General features: G+C 37.9%; 1 protein-coding gene across 1 annotated transcript; it reads right to left on the reverse strand.

Moving 5' to 3' along the window:
- Nucleotides 1-8,451: 8,451 nt before the first annotated feature.
- LOC311286323 (uncharacterized protein) lies at nucleotides 8,452-20,499 on the reverse strand. The gene is made up of 3 exons (XM_084402481.1): nucleotides 20,411-20,499; nucleotides 19,662-19,797; nucleotides 8,452-11,953 (listed from the first exon to the last, which is right to left on the reverse strand). Exons 2-3 carry the CDS (start codon nucleotides 19,744-19,746, stop codon nucleotides 10,359-10,361), a joined length of 1,680 nt encoding a protein of 559 aa, XP_084258607.1. The 5' UTR covers nucleotides 19,747-19,797; nucleotides 20,411-20,499; the 3' UTR covers nucleotides 8,452-10,358.
- Nucleotides 20,500-24,110: the final 3,611 nt, after the last annotated feature.

Raw genomic sequence — 24,110 nt, forward strand, 5'->3', positions numbered from 1 at the left:
AACATTTACATGTTGGTTGAACATCCACAGAAAGTGGCTGCCACAGGGTTGCCAGGTCTGTGCATCAAAAATAGCCCTGTTGGGGTGGTATTAGAGCTGCATGATTATGGATAAACACTTTATTCCAGGAAGAGGTCATGTTCAAACAACATGTTACTTAATAGAAGTTCTAGCATCATTAATAGTGTATTAAAAAAAGGAAAAAAAATAAGTTTGATAGAGTGATTCATAAATACTTAAAGTGTGTATGTCAGGTTACATTTTTTTTTTAGATAAACACAAAATAGTTAGGGGAAATACACGTTTGACAAGTTGATGTATTGTTTTTTATGTTTTTCGATACCTAAAGGCAGAATATAAGATGAAAAAGTTCGTTCTTTTCAGTACTTGCTTAAAACTGCTCCTCCCCCCAAACGAATCGCTTGACGTCATAAGAGGGAGACGTCTCCCCAGTTCAGAGTTGAGGAGAAGTTTGTGAGCTGTGTTGATAATTGTACGAGTGATAGAACGAGAGAATTAGTGATTAGGACATTTATTTATTTAGTTTGTTATTTAAGTTAGTTAGTTAGTTATTTAAGTTAGTTAGTTAGGTATACGCAGGCGTATTTTCACGATGGTGTGCTGGGTGCAAAAACACCGTTAAAACCGGTCACAGAGTCCACTTTTTCCCAAAAAGCAGGTCTGTGTTCCGTGCCTGGGTCAAGTTTGTTCGGACCAAACGCGCTGATTTCAGTGCTGCTTCCGTATCCAAGACTTCGGTCATTTGTAATGAAAATGACGGAGAATGTTTTTATGTTTCCACTGTTCGATCGCGTCCGCGCCTATCTCTTTCTCTCTCTCACACTCACACACACACACACACACACACACACACACACACACACACACACACACCCACCAACCAACCAACATATTCCAGCATTGCAATGATGCAATCTTGACATCGCAGGCTAGCCTGTTCATTATAGCCACGGAGCTTCAGAGCTGAGGCGGAGCTACAGATTTGGCGTCCCTAAATAACCCGCGTGACTAACAGTAGTTCCGCATTAATTCATTTGCACGCGAGTTTTATTTATTTTTATACCGTGTATTCTCAGTGTATATTCATGCACCGTACCGTTTCGGTTCAATGCTTTTACATGTACCGTTCCACCTCTAAGTTATGCCTATACTTACCAAGACACCTGACCAACTCTCCACTGGTTCTCTTCACACCAGATGTTTATGGTTCTTCGATAGGAAGTAGTTAAATTTCTGTTTGGCTCCTCATCCGTCTCATGCCTGGGAGGCTCAAAATTGTATGGCTGTGGGCCATCGTAGGTTTGAGGGGGATTTTGGATCTCCTCAGACTCAAAACTCTCCATACTTGAATAGAACTTTTTTGGCACGTCTCCCTCTTATGACGTCACAGCTCAGCGGCGTTTTAAAAATATGATCTTGACAGAAATGGCTATAAAGCTTACTGTAGGGCAATTACAGTAATAATTTTAATGATAATTACATTTTCACTCAGACATCTAAACATTATTTAATATATCTAAAAAAAAAAATTAACCTGACATACACACTTTAACTAGTTTCATTACTGAATGAATATCGTGAATGAGTCAATGACATGCTTCAAATTTTGACTGCACACCATTAGGTGTTTATCATTACAGACGAATGTTAAACAACAATTTCATACCCATGCACAAGTGCTCTGACTCAGCAGCACTAACACTGATTTGATAAAGTTCTGTTTGCCAACAGTTTAATAAACCAGCTTCTTAAGTGACATTTAATTTAAGACATGTTTGAATCGAGATCACATCTCTTAATGATTAATCATGCAGCTCTAGGTTGTATGTTAGAGCACCAAATTGTAACAGACACAGACACAGACAGTTGATGAGGAACAAGAAACTCATTTCAACAATGACTTGTAACAAGACACATAAGCCTTCTTTAGGAGCACTCAGTGAGCACCATTCATCATTTGACCACAAAGTACAACATGATTAATGAACTTAATGGTTAAAGCTTTGGGAATTAATTTAGCCATCTTTAAAACTGCATCAGCATAAACATCAGGCTGCTTCTGTTCTCTTCAAAGCCCATGGTACTCACAGCCTTTTCTGTCCATCAACAGCAAAGAGGAAAAGGGCTAAAATGAGCCATTTCCAAACACAAATCTCTTAATAATTCAGAACAGCTTGATTTAGCACTCACAGGCAATCTGGACATCTTTAGGGCGGAGCCCCGGTAATTAATCACAGGGTTGAAACACACGCTCTACAGTCAGGTTCGGTATTTCACAATATTACTGTTTTTTTATTGTTTTTTATCAAATAAATGCAGCCTTGGTGAGCAGATAAAAAATCTTACTGACCCCAAACTTTTGAACGGTAATATGTATATGTATGTATATATATATATATATATATATATATATATTCAAACAGCTTATTTCATTTCATTTCTTATTTTTTATTTTATTTACCTTTAAATTACTAGATTTGATCAATAAATAATAAATAAATAGTAATTGCACATTCAAAATAACTCACAATTTCATGCATAAACCTTTTAATTCAGCTCAAAAAAAATCACAGATTGTGTGTCTTTGCTGAACTCCTATGAGGAAAAACAAATTATATAACCTAACATTTCATGCCACTAAATGGACTTATAGGTCTATATGGAGCAAATGAACAGTTTCCGCTGGGGCTAATGTCAGTTTCTTTTCAGTATGCATTCAGATACAGATCCAGACATTATAAAATAATTTTTGGTAAAGGTTTAGCATTTTTAGTTAGAATTTTTAGCTTTTTTTTTTTTTTTTTTTTTTTTTTGTATTGAAGCATTCTTCGCATTCCATTCATTCCAATGGGCGTCAAATTAACCCACGAGCGAAGCATTGTTACCTTTTTCAGTTTCAACCACAAGATGATAAAGTTTTATATGTGGATATTTTACTTACATGAACACATCGCTTCACTGCAGAAGGCCTTTATTAGCCCCCCATGAGCCATGTGAAGCACTTTTATGGTGAATAGATGCAATTTTATAATGGATAGATGCACTTATTGGAGACAATTAAACACGATTGCAACAAAATATGATTAATCTATGTTCTTTATTTAATAATTGAAAATATTTCATAAAAATACATTTCAAATAACTTTACAGAAATTTGAAAGTATTTATAAAAAAAAAATCATAATAATTGTATGACATTCATTAATTCTAAATGTACTGTAAACTGCCAAGTCAGTTTTCAAATGAGATCATACTTGTGCTTTTAGTGCAAAGGGCTCATAAACTGTGTCTGTTTTAGTTTGGGTATGTCATTTCTGGGGATTTTTTAGAAGTGGGGTTGCTGGCTAAGGCAGGCAGGTTAAAAAACCCTGTTTACAAAAGATTGATGGAGTTGAACACGTCTTTACATTACCATCAGGATAAACTCAGGATTATACACAAATTATGATCATTCACGGATGCTCTTCAAACTTTAAAGCAAGATTATCCTTTGAAAAAGTGTAATACAAATCGTATAGAGTATGAGATTTTGGGGAGACAGCTGGGAACTAGTGTCATTTAGCTTCTTCTTTTTTTTTTTTTTAAGGGAAATTAAATATTCTCAGGAGACCCATTGACCCTGGAAGACACGACTTCTGAAGACGGTTGAAAAATTCTGTTTTCTGTTTTTAAAGTATTTTATTATCTAAAATTTATTCAGTCTTTATTCATAAATAATATGTCCTCATTGGTGTAAAATAACCTCTGCCAATGATCTGACTTATCCTCGTAAGCGAAAAATGGCTTATTTGTATTTACATGGGACAGGAAGCTTCCATGTCATTCTGCCATCTTGAAAAACTATAATAGCAGAGAGGGACAAAAAGCACTAGCCTACCTCAATTTCCAAAACACGTTTTCGCTTAGACCCAGCTGACTGAAACCAGCTGGAGCGGACAAAGAGATCAGTGAGAGGCGCTTGTCTCTGACTCCACCTGTGTCTCATTACCCTGTTAGTCTCAGCCTATTTATTTCATGGTCACTCATTCACTCACTGTGAAGTTTTGTATGTTGTTGCACTGCATTTCTGAGCGTTTTTTACCTGGTTTCATGTCTCTTGACTTTTAGATTTCTTGCTTGTTCCGTGGATTACTCTTTTGCCTCTGACCCCTGCCTGTTTTGTTTGTTTGTTTGGACGGCCTACCTGTGTTTTGACCCATTGCCTGTATATTTGATTACATGTCTGGATTGCCCCTTAAAGCTGCATTTTGGATCTCAACCTACGTGTCTCGGAGCAGTTTGTAACACTTAGGCTAACGTTACATGTTAACCAGCAGTTACTTCCACAGCATTGACAAATTTCCGGATTTGTAACCTTGACAAAAGTCGTTGTTCAAAATCATTATACATGTAAGTTGAATACAGCAGATCTGCTAGACAGATATGACAGCAGCATATCTGCTAACATATCAGTTAGACAGCATATCAGTGTGATATTATCAGTTTACATGTACGTTGATATTGTCATAGAGACAATTAGATTCCACAGAATGTGTTTCTTATTCTCTCACAGCATAGGCCTATAAGCCACAACAATGATATTCAGGTCCAGTCAGAGACGTTAAGGATAATCTGCCCCTAGAAGGTAAAGGTTGAATTAATTACATATATTTACAAACGAACTATGTGCATATTAAAAAAAAAATGCACATTTATAAATGATGTGCAGATGTACAAAAACAAAAGCAAACCTGGGCACATTTACAAGCAAACTGTGTTTATATTTACTTTAAAAAAAACCTGTGCACATTTACAAATCAACTGTGTATTTTTACAAAAAAATCTGGCCACATTTACAAATGATGTGCATATGTACAAACAAACTGTGTGCATATTTGCAACAACAAAAAAACTCTGCACATTTACAAACTATGTACATATTTGCAGAAAAATTCTCACAATTCAGTCAATCTAATCTAATTTTATAATCTGATAATTTAACCGAACCACACATTTATAAGTGATAATTTGGCAGACACAAGTGCCACAATTCTGTACATAGACAATGGAAAATATTATTTAAAAAAATAACTTTTCTTGGATTGATTCCAGATCACATCATTAGAATGCTGAGACCGAATTCATCTTAATCCACAAGATCCATACCCTCAGTGCTCTCCTCCTGTGGGGTGATATTGGATGCAGAGGATGAGCCTGGACAGGACTTAAGAATAAGCAGCTGAAGTTCCAAAGAGCTGCAGCACTTCATCAGGTAGTTTGTGCTCATAGCATGCTTCTCCAGCCAACCTCAAACCATATCTGATGTACAGAATAGAGCTGAGGGTCTGCAGGGACATGCGGTTCCTCAGCTTGTTTTTAACAACACTCATTTGACTAAACAGCCTTTCTACCTCACCGTTTGGGTGTGGGAGGGAGAGGACAGAAACTGCAGCAGAAGCCAAGTCTTAATATGGGTTTATGCCAGCTGAATCTCTGTACTTTTTAACTTCATCCCAGAATGCCAATATGTTTGTTGTTTCCTCCCATTTCTGAAGGTGAATAGACCTCCACTGATTAATAATTGTATCAATTGGGTCTGGGCAATATACTAAAAGATTTGCAAATTTGACCATGTCTGTCAGGCTCTTGTTGTGGTTTAGTATCTCCCCCACATTGAACAAAGACATGTGCTGCAGTATCTCCAAATTATCTGGGAGCTTCGCTCTCAGTTCATTTGCTAAGGAGATGGTGTAGCTCACACATCTCCTTCAAACACAGTCCTCCTCCTCTGGAGAAAGGTTTAGCTGTGCTGCCTTGGACTCAAATATTTAGCCAAGGTATGGCTTGGGAGAAATGTGGCCATCTATTGATTCTTTTAGGACATACATTTTTGCCATTGGGTTAATGACCCGACTGCAAACAGACTTTATTAGCCTCATTAAACAGCCAAGCAGCTTGAGCGAATCTGACTGTTCCCCCTCAAAAGCCTTAACAGCGGACTGCACCTCACTAATAATAGATTTTAAAAAAAAGTGAGATACAGAAGGTTTTGTGGGTCACTGTACATGGAATGTTGAACATCTGCCATGTAACAGTGTTCACTTGACAATGGTAAGGCTGAAATGCAATTTTAGCTCCTCCCACTGATCTAGAATTCTGTACACAGCAGGCTCTATGGAAAGCCAGTGAGTGGCACAGACCTTTCTTATCAGCAAAGGCTTCTCCCCACAGTTTATTGTTTGATAGACAGCCTTTTATCGCTCTCTGCGCTTTGGAGAAATAGAGAACCAATTGTATTACAAGAAATTCCACACTACATGGAAGAGTGTTTTTGGAGGCAGAGCTTACAGCTAACTGCAGTGAATGACACACACAGCGGATAAGGACAAGATGTTGTAATCCTTCCTCCTCCCTAAGAATTTTGTGTACACACTCCTGTCATTACAGATGCATTATCTGTGCCAATGGCAAGCAAGTTCTCCTCCTTGAGGCCACACTTCCCAAGAAAAGCTAGAACAGCTCTGGTTATTGATCTAGCATCCCCTCCCTCCAGCTCAACAAGGCCTGGGTAGGTGGCCAACTCATTTGCTGTCTCCTCACTAAAATACCGAATCACGATTTCGAGGTATTTTGAGACACTTACATCGTTGCTCTCATCAAGGAGGAGGCTGTATTTGGAGTCACCAATATCAGCCACCAGTCTTTAAATGAAATATGGGGCCAACACCCGATTTATCATTTCCGTACACTTGGTACGGTGCATCCGGAAATGTTGGGCTGCAGTAGAATTGGAAAAAGCAGCTTTGCATGCCTTACCAATGTGGTCACAAGAAAAAATGGAACAATGCTCTGCAATCGCCATTGCCATGGTTGCCTCTGCATGTTTGCAAGAGTCTGCATTTTTTGGAGCAAAGGTTAACATTTTTTGCTTGGATTGATTGAAGGGCTTGGACTTTTTATTGTGCTTTTGAGTTGAGGCATGCTTTTTAACATCGGACAACTTGGCACAATAAATGTCTGTCTTGCAGTACAGACAGTAAGCCCTTGTGTCATTGCCCACATAGGGCTTCAGCCACCCCTTAAATTCAGGAATTAACTCCCATTCTTTCCTGTAAATTCCTGTTTAAATTTCTTGTTTTGTAAATCTACCTTAGAGTGTGACATGTTTGCTATTTTAAATGTTTGTAATGTTCTAGCTGTGTGTATTAGTATTTATATTTGCTTGTGTATATATCCGCCTTTTATATTTATATTATGTTCATATGTTTAATAAAGTTGAATTTATATTGTGTGTATATGCATTTTTGCTTGTGTATATGAGTTTGAGGGAAAAAAACTGTCAAATTAAATGGTTTGAATAAAAAAAAAGGAGAAGGCAGCTGTTATGTGATCACTGATTGGTCCCTGCTAAGAACTCAGTAAGACCTCACGCTTGCAATGCTGGCGATATTTGGAAAGTTGCTAAAGTTTGTCCAAAAAGTCGCTAAAGGGGCCTGAAAAGTCGCTAAAAATAGCGACAAAATCGCTAAGTTGGCAACAAGGCTTCTAACACAAGCAGTCAAATTGCCTACCGTCTTCTCAATCCGTGTGCGATGCTCCTCTTCCTTCACGTAACTCACGTTATGACACAAACTAATCATACTCTACAGTCACTGGCCAGCAATAGTACATTTACATTCAACACTATCTCATTGGACATGAAACAAAAACATGTAGTTATATCACATTAAAAAAAAAAAAAAAATGAAAAGCACAAATTTCAAATATTTTAAAATACTTTAAAAAAAGGCATATTTATTTTAGGGGTCCCTCCACAAATTATCATCATAACATTATTTTTTAAGGAATAATCAAAAAAAATCTTCCATGTTTTAATTTTATCAGTAAAGCTCATTTTGTTTTTGTTGACAAAAAGTTTGTTTAATTCCACATGATTAAAAGAAATTAAAGTCGACATGAAATCAAAATTTACCCTATTTACTTTGTTAGCGCATATTAATAGTCTTGTGGTGAACAATTAATCCGTGCAAGTTAATACACAGAAAACAATTGTTTGCCGTGGTAATCTTTAATCAAAGTCTGAAAAGTTACTTCCGGTCTGGAATGGCGTTCCTTTTCTGATGACATCAGTTTGACGGCTTGGGTTGAAAACGCTTAACCACTCCCCTCAAACCGTTAGTCTGTAATGAGCGAGAGATCAATATTCAATAAGCCCTCTGTTCAATATTGTTTCACTTGGAAATACGTCACAACACTGGTGAAAAGTCGTTTGCAACTTCCGGTTCACGGGGACTTTAAATGAATGTTTTATGTCTTCAAAAAACAAACAGAGTTTGTGTGAATTATTAATATTTTTTTTCTATGCAGAGGTTTATTTTTCATATTATCAAGTGTACTGTCACGGTTAGTTCAGGTGAAGATGATGAAAAAGGGTCAAACAGCTTTCTACAAACGAGTTCTTTAATAAAAAAAAATCAGGTAATCCAAAGGCAAGCATGTGACAGTGTCTACACAAACAATACCAGACCACAACTGAATGAAAAGGAGGAACTTAAATACACATTGTGTATTGGGTGATTGAACTGAAATGATGAACAGGTAGTGAATTGATGAAGCCCCCGTTCCAACTGTATGGGACATTTGGAAAATCAATTGTCCGGAGAAGAAAAGGTTAACGCTACAATGAATCCTGTGTCGTGCCAACAGTGAAGCATTCTGAGACCATCTATGTGTGTGGTTGCTTGCTTTTCATTCAAGGGTTCTCTCACAATTGACCGTTTGCAAAGAGCCTCAGTTAAAGCTGCTCGTGAACTGATCATCTCTTCCTTCTAGTTAATTTAAAGCATAAAATAAACATGAATGAACATCAGAAGGAATGTTGTTTTAACCGTGGAAAGATGTTAGTACACACCATATTTCAAGTTCAAATCCTCCAACGTTAATCTACTAACTCTCCTAACCGCTTTGTCAGACAAAAATGCTGTATTTGACGGATTATTATTGGTCAGATTGCCTGTCGATCAAACTCCCTGCGAAGATTCAATTCTGCCCAGGAGCAATTTGATGATGATCCTAGCATTTTCCAGCATGATGGACCACCATGTCACAAGGCAGGAGTGATAATTGGGGAACTCGTGGACAGCAAATGGCTGAGGGCCATTTGTATTTGTTTATTCGTTATTCGTAAATATTCGTTTCTCTAAATACCCAGCAATGTGTAAATGTGGCCTTAATGAACATGAACATCCAGATAAATACACTGGAAGTGTCAAATTGAGTCTTTCTTTTGTCTTACTCGTACAATTTTACAGGGTAATACAATGGAGAGACCAGACGCTGACTGTCTCTCTTTGCTGGGATGATATAGAGTCTGTGATGAAGGGATAAAGGGGAATAGGTGAGCTTGAGAACTCTGGGTAGTGGGTAAGTATAAAGGCCATTGCACACCGAGTCAGAAATTCGCATCCGAAATTTGCGCACGTAAAAAAAAAAAAATTCGACCTCACGTTATGTCAATCACGCTTGCACACGGTCTACAAAAGTTTCGTCTGTAATAAAAAAATTCGGATCGGGTTCGATTTTCTGCGTTTCGCATCCACAGCCAGCATTTTGATAGGTTTTTTGACAATTCAGAGCCACCGTACAAGCGAACGACAAAATCCAACGTTTTCTCAATCGGATTATAAAAGGAATAAACCTCCCCTTTCAATCTGATCGAAATTTCAGATCGATTAGCTAATTCAATGAACAGCCAATTCGATAACTAATGTATTATTTGGGTACAAAATATAACCTGTATACAGCTGTTCTGTCTGCCCAGCGCTTCCGCCGGCCGTGTGTGTGTGTGTCCATACCTTAGACATACTGCCAGTCTCTGTTCAGGATCGTTTGGTTCACGGAAATTGGTGGTCTTCTTTTTTATATGTGGCTCCAGTATCGCTTTTGTTCAATTGTTCCACTGACATTCTGAGGTAAATTTTGAATCGCTCAGGATAATTTTGATAAGGAGGTGAAACTTTCCTTCCTCTCGACGCAATCTCAGGATTGTATGGACCCAATATTTACTCTTTCTTTTTCTCTTTTTAAGAAGAAAGAGGGCAACAAAATCATCCTCATTGCTTGACGAATCCATTTTGTTTTTTTTGCGTTTTTTTTTTCCACAAAGGTTTAATAAATACGCATCGGACTCAGTGTGCAAGGTTTTTGTGCTTGACGAATTTTAAGGCTGACCAACACGAAAAAACGCATTTGAAAATTGGCAATTTGCCAGCAATTTCCCGGGTTCAAAGCGCTGTGTGAAAGGGGCTCAAGTCTCCTGGACTTCGCTTCTGAGTTTCCAACAGTTACATTGCACCATTTCACAGCAAGACAGCATTTTTAACACGTGAACCGCTTCTCTCTTGTGTGCAAGTACTTGTGTGAGCCTTAAGATTTCGTTCTCGTGAAAAACACTTGCCACACAGTTTACAGATGAAATGTTTCTCTCCAGTGTGAAGTCTCATGTGAGTGTTGAGGTTACTTTTACGACTGTAACTTTTTCCACATTGATGACATATAAAACTGTTCTCTCCTGAGTGAATCTTCAAGTGGCAATTAAGGGCTGCTTTACGTGTGAAACTCTTTCCACACTGATCACATGTGAACTTTTTTTTTCTTATAATAAACGGTTTCTCTCTGGTGTGAATTCTCATGTGGGAATTAAGGGTGCTGTTATGTGCAAAACTCTGTCCACAATGAGAGCAAATATAAGGCTTTTCTCCAGTGTGAATTCTCATGTGGGAATTAAGACCGATTTTATGTGCAAAACTCTGTCCACAATGAGAGCAAGTATAAGGCTTTTCTCCAGTGTGAATGCTCATGTGGACTTTAAGTGTCGTTTTATATGCAAAACTCTGTTCACAATGAGAGCAAGTATAAGGCTTTTCTCCAGTGTGAATTCTCATGTGGGAATTAAGACCGCTTTTATGTGAAAAACTCTGTCCACAATGAGAGCAAGTATAAGGCTTTTCTCCAGTGTGACTGCTCATGTGGTCTTTAAGGGTTTGTTTTTGAGCAAAACTCCTTCCACATGGGTGACAGATGAAAGGACTCTCTCCAGTGTGAATTCTCGTGTGGACATTAAGACCGCTTTTATGTGCAAATCTCTGTCCACAATCAGAGCAAGTATACGGCTTTTCTCCAGTGTGAATTCTCATGTGGACTTTAAGTGTCGTTTTATATGCAAAACTCTGTTCACAATGAGAGCAAGTATAAGGCTTTTCTCCAGTGTGAATTCTCATGTGGTCTTTAAGATTTTGTTTTTGAGCAAAACTCCTTCCACATGGGTGACAGATGAAAGGACTCTCTCCAGTGTGAAGTCTCATGTGGACATTAAGACCGCTTTTATGTGCAAAACTCTGTCCACAATGAGAGCAAGTATAAGGCTTTTCTCCAGTGTGAATTCTCATGTGGACTTTAAGTGTTGCTTTATATGCAAAACTCTGTTCACAATGAGAGCAAGTATAAGGCTTTTCTCCAGTGTGAATTCTCATGTGGGAATTAAGGCTGCTGTTATGTGCAAAACTCTGTCCACAATGAGAGCACGTATAAGGCTTTTCTCCAGTGTGAATTCTCATGTGGTCTTTAAGGGTTTGTTTTTGAGCAAAACTCCTTCCACATGGTTGACAGGTGAAAGGACTCTCTCCAGTGTGAATTCTCATGTGGACATTAAGGTTGCTTTTATGTGAAAAACTCTGTTCACAATGAGAGCAAGTATACGGCTTTTCTCCAGTGTGAATTCTCATGTGGACTTTAAGTGTCGTTTTATATGCAAAACTCTGTTCACAATGAGAGCAAGTATAAGGCTTTTCTCCAGTGTGAAGTCTCATGATTGATTTCTCTTCAGTCTTGAAATCATGATGTTCATCTTGCATATTATTCAGTTCTTGACTCTCCTCTTTCAGTGGCATCAGGTCTAAAGCGAAAAAAGACAAATACAAGTTAACACCAGTGGAAACACACAGCTGACAACCTCACAGCTTATCGGGTGTGTGTGTGTGTATGTGTATGGCATGTTTTTTTTGCTGCATGCCATGGGATTAATCAATGCATGCTGATGAATAATGTATAATAATAATAATAATAATTAATCTGCATACCCTAGTTTTGCACTGATGTAAAAAGACTGACAGTGACACAATAAGACCTCATGTTAGCAAAATGTTTTAATCTTTTAACTCTTAAAAAAAAAAACCTATTAAAAAAAACAGGTATGTTCTTTAATGTTTGATTATAATTTTATGGTCTTCACATAGGGATGGGAATTGATAAGATTTTATCAATAATAATGCCACTGACGATTCTGATTATCGATCCAATTCTTTATCGATTCTTGATAGCACTGTGTGGAAAAATTTAGTCATATGCTCTTTTTTTTTTTAAACAAGTGGTTTTCTTTATTTTGAAGTTTAAGCTTGAGTTAGCAAACTGTACTTTTTTGTATAATTTATGTAATAAATATAACCTTATTGTAAAGTGTTACTGATTAGTTACACCGATTCAGACGTCTCCTGAGTTCACTGTTGGAAAGATCAGTTGTTTTAACCATTCATTAAATCATTAAAATGAATCGGTTCAAAGGAGTCATTAGTTCGCGAATTGGACGTGTCGTGCGCGCTGTGTGATTGTCCCAGCAGTTAGGACACTGACATCCAAGATTTGTGTCAACATAAAAAACATTTCATCACTGTATAGTTTTATTTCGTTTAATTAAAGTGTTGTTTAAGTCAGCTGAATGTCCAGAACGCTTTTCAGAGAAGATAAGGAAACTTATTTAGCAAAATTCACACCCAGCAGTAATTCAAAAAAAAAAAAAAAGGTCTTTCGACCTTTTACCACCGTGTCGATTTATTTTTGATTAATATGTGCGTGCGAGGGAGAGAGAGCAACACAGCGCCTAGTTTGGAGACGGTGAAGTCGTTTACACAGAGAGTGCGCGCGCGCGACCGGCTCTCTCTCTCTCTCTGCTCGTTCTTTCAGTTAAACATACGCCCTGTCACAAACGTAGCCGTTCATCTACATTACTCACCGATCAAATAAGACTTTGGCGGGACAAAAAATCATTTTGGTGGGCGCTAAAATGCAGGAAAATTCATGCGTGAGTTTCCATTAGACTCGCACGGTAGCCAGCCGTCTCATCAAATGGCAAACTCAGCTTAGTTCAGTTGACGCTGTGTGCTTCAAGATTCTGACGCAAGTCCTAACTAAGATTCCAATTGGCCAAGAGAAAAAGTGCTAAGATTCCGATTGGCCCAGAGAAATGTCAATTATAAGAATTATCCAATAATGTTTCGCAATTCTAGCCTGCATGGCAGTTACTGTGAGAAACAATATCCCCCCCCCCCCCCCCCACCAAAAAACTCTCCGGTTCTACGCGATTCACGTAAATGACCCAATTGACCAAGAAAACGGCGATTGTCGCCGAAAAGCGACAAGTTTGCAGGTATGATTACAGCTTCAACCACAGTACCTCTACATGCAAGGCACTGGGGGCAAAACAAAAACAAATGCAATTTCCGAAACTCCAGCTCAATCAATTGTGCAAAACAAGATGAAGCTCAGCACGTGAGGTGTTTGGAAGACTTCTTGTTCTGTCTGACCGAAACGTAACAAAGCTGCAAGAAGCCAGGGGGCCGTTCTTCGTATGTCGCTAAATATATCCGAGATCAAATGGGACATCCAAGATGATATCATCGTGCTACTCATGATCTGGCTAAATAGCTTCTTCGAACACACCTGTTGTTTATGATTTGTATTGCTGGATTGAGTTATCTGAGATAACTGCACGTTCATGCGTTGGTTTAAAAGGGGATATGTATTGATGGTAGAAACATTAATCAGCAATGTTGCTATTGGCTGCTCACCATGGCCAAAGAGCGCGCACAGTTTTTCTCCGAGCCGAGCAGAGCAGAGCAAGAGCTAATAGGCGAAGTTTATGTATGACAGCAAGTCCAGGATGAGTGTCGAAGAACCAAACAATCCAAGATCATGCAAAATCGTAAACAATCAAATCCAGCTAACTGAGTTAACAACGTACAAAGAACGGACCCCAGAACCCTTGAGATCCGAGATATAAATACTAGCAGAAAATGACAGCGATTGCGCCAGTGTTGGAAACCTTAAAATGTACAACCACCATCATGTCAATAGAAAAGGACATGTCAACTTCCAACATTTACCCCAGTGGGTGCAAAGATACTGCAGGGGGGACGCAGGAGATCAGCAGAAAAAAAGGGGGAAAAAAACAGCCGTTGCAAAGGCGTTCAAGTGCGTGAATAGCGGTTAGGTTAGCGCTTTGTAATAATAATAATAAAGCAACATTGAACGGCAATTACACTGAATCGTTCTTCTTCAGACCTTTGACTTGCCACAGTTAGAACAAGCCTAACATAGAAGTTGCTCGCCATAGAAAAGCACCTCTTCAGCGGACCAAAACTCAAGCTGCTATTGTGAACACGCTGCTCCGCTGCTGTGCGTGTTCCGGTGATAAGACGAACAAGAGTTCGTGAGCTGAGTTCGTGACGTGACGTGATGCAACACTTTTGTTTTTGACCCCATTTTTCATGAGCTGAACTCAAAGATCTAAGACTTTTGGGGGGGGGGGGGCAGGACCTGGAACACGCTGTCGTTACATGGTACGTGTTCGTACACGGTTCAGTTTAAGGATTTACACGGATAATACACGGTATAAAAATAAATCAAACTCACGTCCACATTAATTAATGTAATGTGGAACTACTGTTAGATACGCATTTCGCTTCAAACGCTCGCTTTATCATTATACGCGTGCGGTGCGTCCTATTCGCTTTGGACGCACGAATGGATTCAAACTGTTCACGCATCGAACTCGACGCGATAGACGCGAATTTGACGCTCTATTCGCGTTTGGTGTGAACGCAGCAAAATGAACAGGCTGCGATGTCAAGATTGCAATGCTGGAATGTGTATGTGTGTGTGTGTGTGTGTGTGTGTGTCAGAGAGAGAGGCACGGGCGCGATCGAACAGTGGAGACATAAAAACATACTCCGTCATTTTGTTCATACAGGACATCATTAAAACTGCAAAAAGTGTTTAGCCTACTTATATTTGTGTAAAACACAACATTGTGCTTTTGTCAAACTGTAAACTGTCAATTGTCAAGTTCACGCGCGTGATCAACAGTGTAGAACTCGACAATCGACTACTGTGGACTTCGACCTGTATGTAAATACAGGTATGTGCGCTGGCTGAATTAACTTCATTTTTATTCATATCTTTCACATCTACTGCAGTCAGATTCACTGTGTTCACTCCGAATGAATCACTCACAATGGCTGAGCTCTTGTAATGACACATCAAGGATGTTAAAGGTAGGGTAGGTGTTCCTGTTCAGAAACACTTTTTTTTATACTGGGTGAAATGGTCCTTCCATCCTGATAGTAGTCAATACATTATGTGTTTAGAAAAAGGAATGAAAAAAATCAGACCTCTGTAGCAGCTGCAGGACAGTAAAAACTCTGACCAATCACTGCCATTCGGTGCGAATGTAAAGAACCAATCAGATGCCTTCATGTCTCGTGCCCGAGCCCCACTGCGCGCGCTGCCCTGCGTGCACTCATCACATGTCACCGTTCCCGGAAATATTCAGCTCAAAGCACCTGCATATGCAGTCAGCGAAGGCAAACAAGGCAAAAACTACTTCCTCGGACCCTGCCCGCACTCTTGAACGACCTCCTCTGCTTCGCCCTCAACCCCGGACCTGTCCTCGAACCGACGATGCGGTACTTGTCTCCGGACTCGGAGTGTACGTTAGTCTTCATTAGAGTCAACAATGTTTTCATCATGGAAACTCTTACATGCAAAACACCGTATATGTTATGAATCTTACACGAAATTCACCTTCATCACAGTGTAACTGATGGTAATGGAAAAACGTGTATCAATGCAACCTGTTTTTAGTTTTGCCTTATAAATATAGCTCGTTACCGAATGAAACTTTACCATTATCGATATGCTAGCTTGATAGTGAGTACTAAAAGAAATCTTATTTGTTTATATTCATAGTGATAAAGTTAGGTATTTTATTACATGTGATTCTGACATGATGTCACTGTATGTACTGCGCTCCTTCCTCTCCACTCGTCTCAGGTAATAAATGCGTCTTCCAGCTGAGCCTGAGCGTTTGGCGTCGCGCGTTCATGTGTTTTGGGGGCGTGGCTTTGGAAGGAGCTCAGAAGGGAGGGGGTGGGAGTGAATGGAAATAATGAGCTGTGTTTATTGCAGATTAAAAGGTCTACAGTCACTCGATTTTTATATTTTCTTTTTCAGAGTACTTACATTTTAATTATGTATTGGTATATAAAGACAGTTTAAACAAATTTGGAATGTTTTTTTTTTAGAAAAATGATTACCTACCCTACCTTTAAGAGGCTAAAAGCAGGTTTAAAACTTGCCCCATTGAAGTCAACAGGGTGCAAATTTTAAAAAGAGGATAACACGGTGTAGGCAACATCGATTTTTGTCATTGTTTTCTGTACTGACAGCACTCCAAATTTACAAAAAAATGAGCTCAATGTTAAAATTGACCAGAGTTCTCCTTTAATTTAAGTGAACAGTGTTGCCAGATTGGGTGGGTTTTGATTTCGATTGTGCAGGTAAAAAAAGGGTTTAGGTGGGTGGACAAAATTTGGGCTGGTTTGGGGTCAGTTCTAGCCTGACTACGTCAGACTTCCTACTTCCGCTAATTTCATTTCGCTCCTGTAGTCAGTCTGAGATAGCAGCCTATCTTTCAGTTTTCCAACGGCCTTCAGACGGCCGGCCAATCAACGAACAGAGGGCGGGCTGAGAGCCGTGACGTAGACGCTGATTGTACCGTGGTGGATGCGTAGATTTACTTCACATAATCTGCAAAAGTCGTTCACAGCCATGTTCACTCCGGTATTTCGCTCGATGGTTTAGTTTTTGCATCATACATGCGTTTACAGTGGAAGTTAGATGCGGCTGAGCATGCGCATAACACACGCCATAACCAAACGTTATGTGATTGGCTTACGGGTAACCAATGATTTTAAACTTCAGACAAGCGATGACTCCATGGCTCTTACTAAATATCACTAACTCTGAGAGCACAGTTGAATGACTTCACAATTGAACGTCAAATTGAAATCGAATATGGGACGACTCCTGTCCATGCAAGTGCACACTAGCCTTTAACCTGACATCTGCAACTTTTACACCGTCCAGACTGCTTTAAACCAAAAGGTTTGAATCAACGATGAATCAGTGTTGACTGCTAAATTCTGCGTTATGTTTCGCAATGTGTACATCCGAGGGTTAAAGTCATCGGTTAATTCATTGATTGCCGTTTTGACAGTGTCCACCTGGACATTTTAGTCATATTTGCTAATTCACCTTAATTATTGCCTTGTTTCGATCCGTTTTCCTGGGAAATTTTATCATCGTTATGTTTAAGGAGAAAAAAAAATGGTGCTTAACCTTGAATGACATGGCAATAAAATTATATCACATTATTTTTAACAGTGCGCGAGAGATCGAGTGTGTCCGAGAGCTCGTTTAACAGTGCGCGAGCCTAACTGTGACTGTGAGAGATGAAGTGGTGCAAATCGAATGCTTATATCCTGATTAAAGGATGTGTTTCAACAGCAGCTGCTGCCGACATCTATTACTGTGGTTAAAGTTTTCTATGTTTTCTTTTTTCTATATAAATATTTTATCTGGGGGGTTAGTAAGGTTGCCAACTGTCCCGAATTAGGCGGGACGTCCCGTATTTTGGGCCTAATTTATTTGTCCCGTGCGTGACCTCCCGTGTCCCGTTTTTTGACAAGCTGATAAACCACTGACTGATACAACAGCAACAGCAGCAGTGCTGACCACGACACTTGAGAATGATCACCGACACCTGTCATCATCCAATCACAGCTTTTTTTAATCACTGTTTTGAGACAAATCATTGTTTGATTTGCGAACATCCTCTGCCGTCTGGTCGCTTCCGCTTCAAGCCGGACTCGTCTCGCGCTAACGGTAATTTCCTTTCACTGTCCACGTTTTGATTTTGGCTAATCAATTTTGGCGAATGCAAACAACGTGATTATTGTTCATGAGTCTAACATCCAGCCACGCAAGAAAACATGTAATCTACCTGAGGGAATTATATGCTCAAAAAACATTTCTGATTATTATTAATGTTTTAAAGCTTTTAGAAAGTACATAGAAAGCTTTTGTAACATTATCTTAACTGTCACTTTTGATTAATGTAATGCATCCTTGCTGAATAAAAGTAGGCAATTACTTTCTTTATTTTTTTTCCCAAAAAATAATCTTACTAACCCCAAACTTTTGAGCTGTAAGCCTAGTGTATAATGTTAAAAAAGCTTTCTATTTTAGATAAATGCTGTTATTTTGAACTATGGTTTGTTTGTAATGTGACTTTTTTCATGTATGACATTAAAATTATTTTTAGAATTAAATACATAAATAGGTTAAGCAATACAAATGTGTTTATGTCTGATAACCACAAACTTAACTACAGACACTGAAATGACGTACACTGTGTGATACAGTACAAATATTTTGAGTGTCCCTCATTTTCCTATAAATAACCACGATTGCCCCGCATTTTCCTTTTCTGAAGTTGGCAACCCTAGGGGTTAGTGGCGTGCACATGAAGGAGAGGAGACACATGCACATCACTAGATGAGAGATGTCCTAATACTAATACTAAGACCCAATACTTCGAACGTCAACAAGAAGTGGCATCACCCAACATCGTTTAGAGCACCTTAAGAAAGCAAATTGTTCAAAAATATATACATTCAGGGCCAATAGCAAAACATAACCTCTAAGTATATCTGCATAAGCCCACACTGGCTCTGTCTGAGGGGGAAAGTCAAAAGCTGGGTTGAGCCTGTGGGTCATTTCTTGAGGTTAATTATGAAAACTAATAAAGTGAAACTGCCTAAAAAACAAGCTTTTTTTTTTTAGAAACATTTAGATTGTGGGCTTGTTGTCATTTGCTAACAGCAGTGATCTCATGTCAAATGAAATGACTGACTTGTTTAGGGTTTAATATAAAATGGATGTCAATACGTCAAAATATTAATTGTAACTAATCTCATGATTTGCCAATATAAGTATTTTTTCACCAACAAAATTGATTGTTTTTAAGTGTATTATTGTAATAATGGCCACCTTTCATAACATGTTAACATTACCATTAATATTACTGTTTTTGGTTTTAATCTTTGGTTTAGTGAAAGGTACTTGATGGGGCTGTGGTGATAGTTAAAGGGATACTTCATCAAAAATGAATGTTCTCTCATCATTTACTCACTCACACCATCCCAGATGCAAATGATTTCCTTTCTTTGGATCAACATAGAGATTCACAATCCATATAAATAATCTATCTAGTCCATATAATGCAAGTGTACAGGTCCTCTAAAGTTCATGCCGAAACACTTTATTTCCATTTGTCTGGTCATGTGATCTCAACAAACATGTCTGTCCACATGAGAAGACCCGCTCCACGTCAAATAAAACCACTTTAATTAGGACACTCATATGACATTCTTCATAAATATCATTCATTTCTGTAGATCATTAAAATAAGGACGGAATGAAATAACCTTTTTGTTCCTCAGTATCTTCATGTTTCACGCTGAACACTTCTTCAATCTTTATGTCTTCACTCTCCTCTTTAATAAACGCCATCTTTATAATAGTGTCACGTGGATCTCAGATGTTTTTTTTCCCGGAGTTTTCCTGTGTGTTTGGACAATGTATCATGTTTAAGATGAGAATAATTAACAGAAAGAAAAATAAATCAGTCTAGTTCAGTACTTCAGTGCACAGGTGACATGGACATCTTGGGTGACATGGGGTGAGTAAATTATCAGGGAATTTCATTTGAAAGTTAACTAACGTTAATCCTTTAAATCAACGGATTAGACAAAAATCACCTAAAACAAGCACTAAACAATTATATAATAATAAATTATACAGAAAATTCATATTTTGATTTGTAGATTTAACATGATTACATTGTTAGAAACCATTTGCGATTTGTTCATAAAATGTATCATCATTATTAATAATATATACATTTTTTTTTTTTTTTTTTTTTACACTTTTGAGCGGCAGGATTCATTAGCGCGCGGTGATTCAATCGCTTTGAATCAGTGAGTCATTTGGCAAAGCATTAGATTCAATTGACTCCATTTCTCCATCACTAACCAAAACCGAATTCGTAAATTATATAGTGCGCGAGATGAGACGTTACTCTTACTTTTCTGTTATGTGAATACGCTTTACTCACAAAAACCCTAAAATATTAAGCATATTACAAAGCTATGTTCAATAATACATGGTCACATACCTTTTGTAAAAACTACCAAATCAACGTGTATCGATGTAGACACTTTAAATGCGTAAAACCACAAACCTTTCTTCAGTCTCACCACAACAGTTGCAGGAGCAGGGCGCAGGTTTATGATGTCATATAGCCAGACCAAAATAAAAGTCTGTCTTTTTCTTCTTCTTCTTTGTTTTTAACGGCGATTGGCAACCAGCTTGTGGGGCATTTCAGCCCGTTTATATTGTCAATAGGCTTGTTTGAGATGCGCCTTGCCTCGCCTGAAATGTATGCGAGAGTAGGCGGCTGCAGTGAGAGGAGGAGTGAAAAAAGAGCAGGCTATGGCGAGCGGATAATGCCTTTTCTAAGTCTACCCTGAAGAAGGCGAAGGAGCAGTCTACCCTTCCGTCGCCGTCAGTCCGTGTCTATTTTTGAATGGGATTGATAGAGACGTCAGACGACAGACCGGCGGCGACGTCACGGCGGCGTCACAGTAGTAACGTATACCTTACGGCGACGTGGCGACGGCGTACGTGAGAAATGTATAAAAAATCATAACGTCTGAACCAGGCACGTCGCCTAATAAGACGCCTGATACACACGTCGTCCCTCAGTACGTCGCCTAATAAGAAGCCTGATACACACGTCGTCCCTCAGTACGTCGCCTAATAAGACGCCTGGTACACACGTCGTCCCAATCTAATGTTATTTTTCCGATGTTGATAACGAAAAGTGAATAGCATGAGTAAGATTGGATTTGCAATAGGCTATATCGGGAGACATGATTTTTGTTTTGTTTTGTAGGAAGCTTTTCTTTAAAGTGAATTTTTGTTTAATATTAAAGCCTCTTAATTTTAAATTTGTCATCACCCAATTGCTTGGATTTAATAAAAAAAAGAAGTGAATATTCCATAAACAGGCTCTAACTTGTTGGTCTTTCTACAGCAGTGTTTCAATAAATGGTCTATCTTTTCTAGACAGAAAAGTTAACAACAAAGTAATAAAAATCTTTTATTTGCAAAATCTATCCCTGCCTCCAGATACAAATGGTCCCCCTTGTATGAAAATATTAATTGGAATAGAGCATGGAGTAACCCACATACATTTTTAATTACAAACAAATTAAAAGAAATATAATTTATTACCCCTGTAACAAGATTATCTCTAAATGTATAGCCTACCGTAGACGAAAAATGCAGCTTTTGCTTTATGGAAACGGAAACGTTAGACCATTTATTCTATAATTGCTCACATATATCTTCTCTGTGGAATGATAGGCTATAGCCTACAATGTTTCATTAATGGCAACAACAATGTTTCAACAACTTGGCTCAAACATAGCCTACATTTATCTAATTTTGATATCTTCTTTTACTTTTCTGACTCAAATTTCTCTGTACAATATATAGTCGACTTAATCATTTTGCTTGGAGAATTCTTTATTCTTAAATCGAAGTTTATGAAAAACTACGGTGACGCATTGCTGCCACATACATATAATTTTTTCCACTCAATTATGTCGTAATAACGAGATCTTATGTCGTTTTAACGACATATTTTTCTCGTAATAACGAGATCTTATTTCATTAAAACGACACATTTTCTTGGCCTTATAAGGACGTGTGTAGTCATGTACAAAATATGCCTTTATCCACATAAAATTGATAGCCAATCATGTCTTTATCATACGTTCAAAAAGCTGAAGAAATAGCAGCCCCCAACGGACATTCATGTTAAAAGATCAAATTCTGTACACACCTTATTAATAGCAGATGAGCCCAGAATACGAACATTGTGTTTAATTCATAGACTGTAAAAAATAGGTTTAATTGCATATTAGGCTAAGCATAAAGAAAAAGCTTAATGTGGCTTAATAGGCTACTTCAGTGATAAAGATCAAATGCTGTACACACCTTATTAATAAACCATACTATCCTACAGAAAAGCAGATGAGCCCAGATTCAGAATATGAACGCAATGCATTTAATTACACGTTAAGCGTTTTCCGATAGAAACCCTTTATTATAAAGAAAATAAAGGTGGCTCTTAACGTTTCTTTCTATGGGAGGATGGCATTGCGGTGCACAGCAACTCCTTTAAATGGTATTCAATGCAAAACAAAAATGAAAAATAAAAGTAGCCAATAAAATAAACAAATTATTGTGGCATTAATTAGCCCACAAACAATATTTATTTTAAAGACTAAACGAATTTGTTTAAAGAAAAAAAAACAGCATTGGGCGTTTATCTGTAGAGTGTTTCAGCCGCCCTTTTCAAACTGGCGCAATAAAATGCAACAGAATTTGATTTGTTAAACATGAAGGACTTATCAGTCTGGCATGGCCGCTCGCTCTAACGTTAACCTAGATAAATGTTCGCTATTATTAAGCGCATATCCGAGTGTTTGTGCGGAGTGTGGAGCGCGCACTGCATGGCACACATGGACGCGCCGGTGCCATCACTCGCATTTTCCTATCAACAGTGGAAACAACTTAAATACTCTATTTCTGGTCATACAGAAAAGAATAATACATCAGTCGCGACTTTATTTGTGTAAACTCTCAACAACAAGAAAACGTTGTGCTTTTGTAAAATAAAAGAAAACGAACGCGCTTTCATGATCTCTGTGAATTGGAGCGCATCTAAAAAATGAACCGAAAACAGTTAGCCTCACAGACATGAGAAATATAACTATCTATATAAAGTTTATAAATAAAATAAAAATGTCCACCAACGAAAAAAAATCCAATCGAAAGCAAATACGGTAGGCTACCATCTGATTATGTGATCCTGTCCGTATGAAAGGCGCATTTATTAGCCTACTTTTGCCGGTGCTTTGCAGCAAGTTTTATGCGCTTGAGCGCGGAATAGCCATATATACACCCAGGATTGAATATAAACGTGTGATTAGTCCTAATTGCTTAAATAAATTACTAGTCTAGAAAAATCCTTTAGTCTATGGCAACTCTAATCAATAGCCTATTTAATATTTGACATTATTTAATTAGTAATTTTATCAAGCTCTTTACATTAAATTAGTTGAGTTAGCATAATTAGTTCATGAACAAATAAAATAATAAAATAAAGTTTAAATTATACCGGTAACATTTCTATATAGCATTGCTTATTCCACCACACAAAGGACTGTTTATAAGGTGACAATACGTTATACATGTGAAGATTGTATATGGCTGTATCTTGAAGATTTTTGTATTGTATCTTCTGTTATAAAGATGAAGATTGACATTTCGTTAATTAAAAAAAATAAGAACACAATGTTGTTAAAAATAAACAACTTAGGCTATGTTCTGTTAGATGTGTTTTGACTACTTTTTGTTTAATTATCTATAGGTAATGAAGATATAGCCTATTAACAAAAATAAATATAGGCTATATATAATTAATATATTATATACTAAAAAAAAATTATAGGCCTATATAAAATATATTTTTAAAAAGGGCCTCATTGATTCATTTTGCCTGATTGGGGGCTGTTACTATTTTCATAAGCTTTTTGAACGTAGAAGTGTGAAAAAGGATAGGCTGTCAATTTTATGTGGATTATAAAGGCAAAAAAAAAAAGATGTCGTGACATCTCGTTATTACGAGAAAAATATGTAGTTTTAACGACATAAGATCACGTTATTACGAGAAAAGATGACGTTAAAACGACATAAGATCTCGTTATTACAACATAATTGAGGGGAAACAATAATATGTATGT

Source organism: Rutilus rutilus (genome assembly GCF_951802725.1).
Source record: "Rutilus rutilus genome assembly, chromosome: 1".
Lineage (NCBI taxonomy): Eukaryota > Metazoa > Chordata > Actinopteri > Cypriniformes > Leuciscidae > Rutilus > Rutilus rutilus.

Coding starts and splice junctions, on each gene's coding strand:
- LOC311286323 (XM_084402481.1), bottom strand. CDS start 19,746: ATGGCGTTTATTAAAGAGGAGAGTGAAGACATAAAGATTGAAGAAGTG. Junction 11,954..19,661: donor AGATACTGAGGAACAAAAAG/GTTATTTCATTC, acceptor TTTTCGCTTTAG/ACCTGATGCCACTGAAAGAG.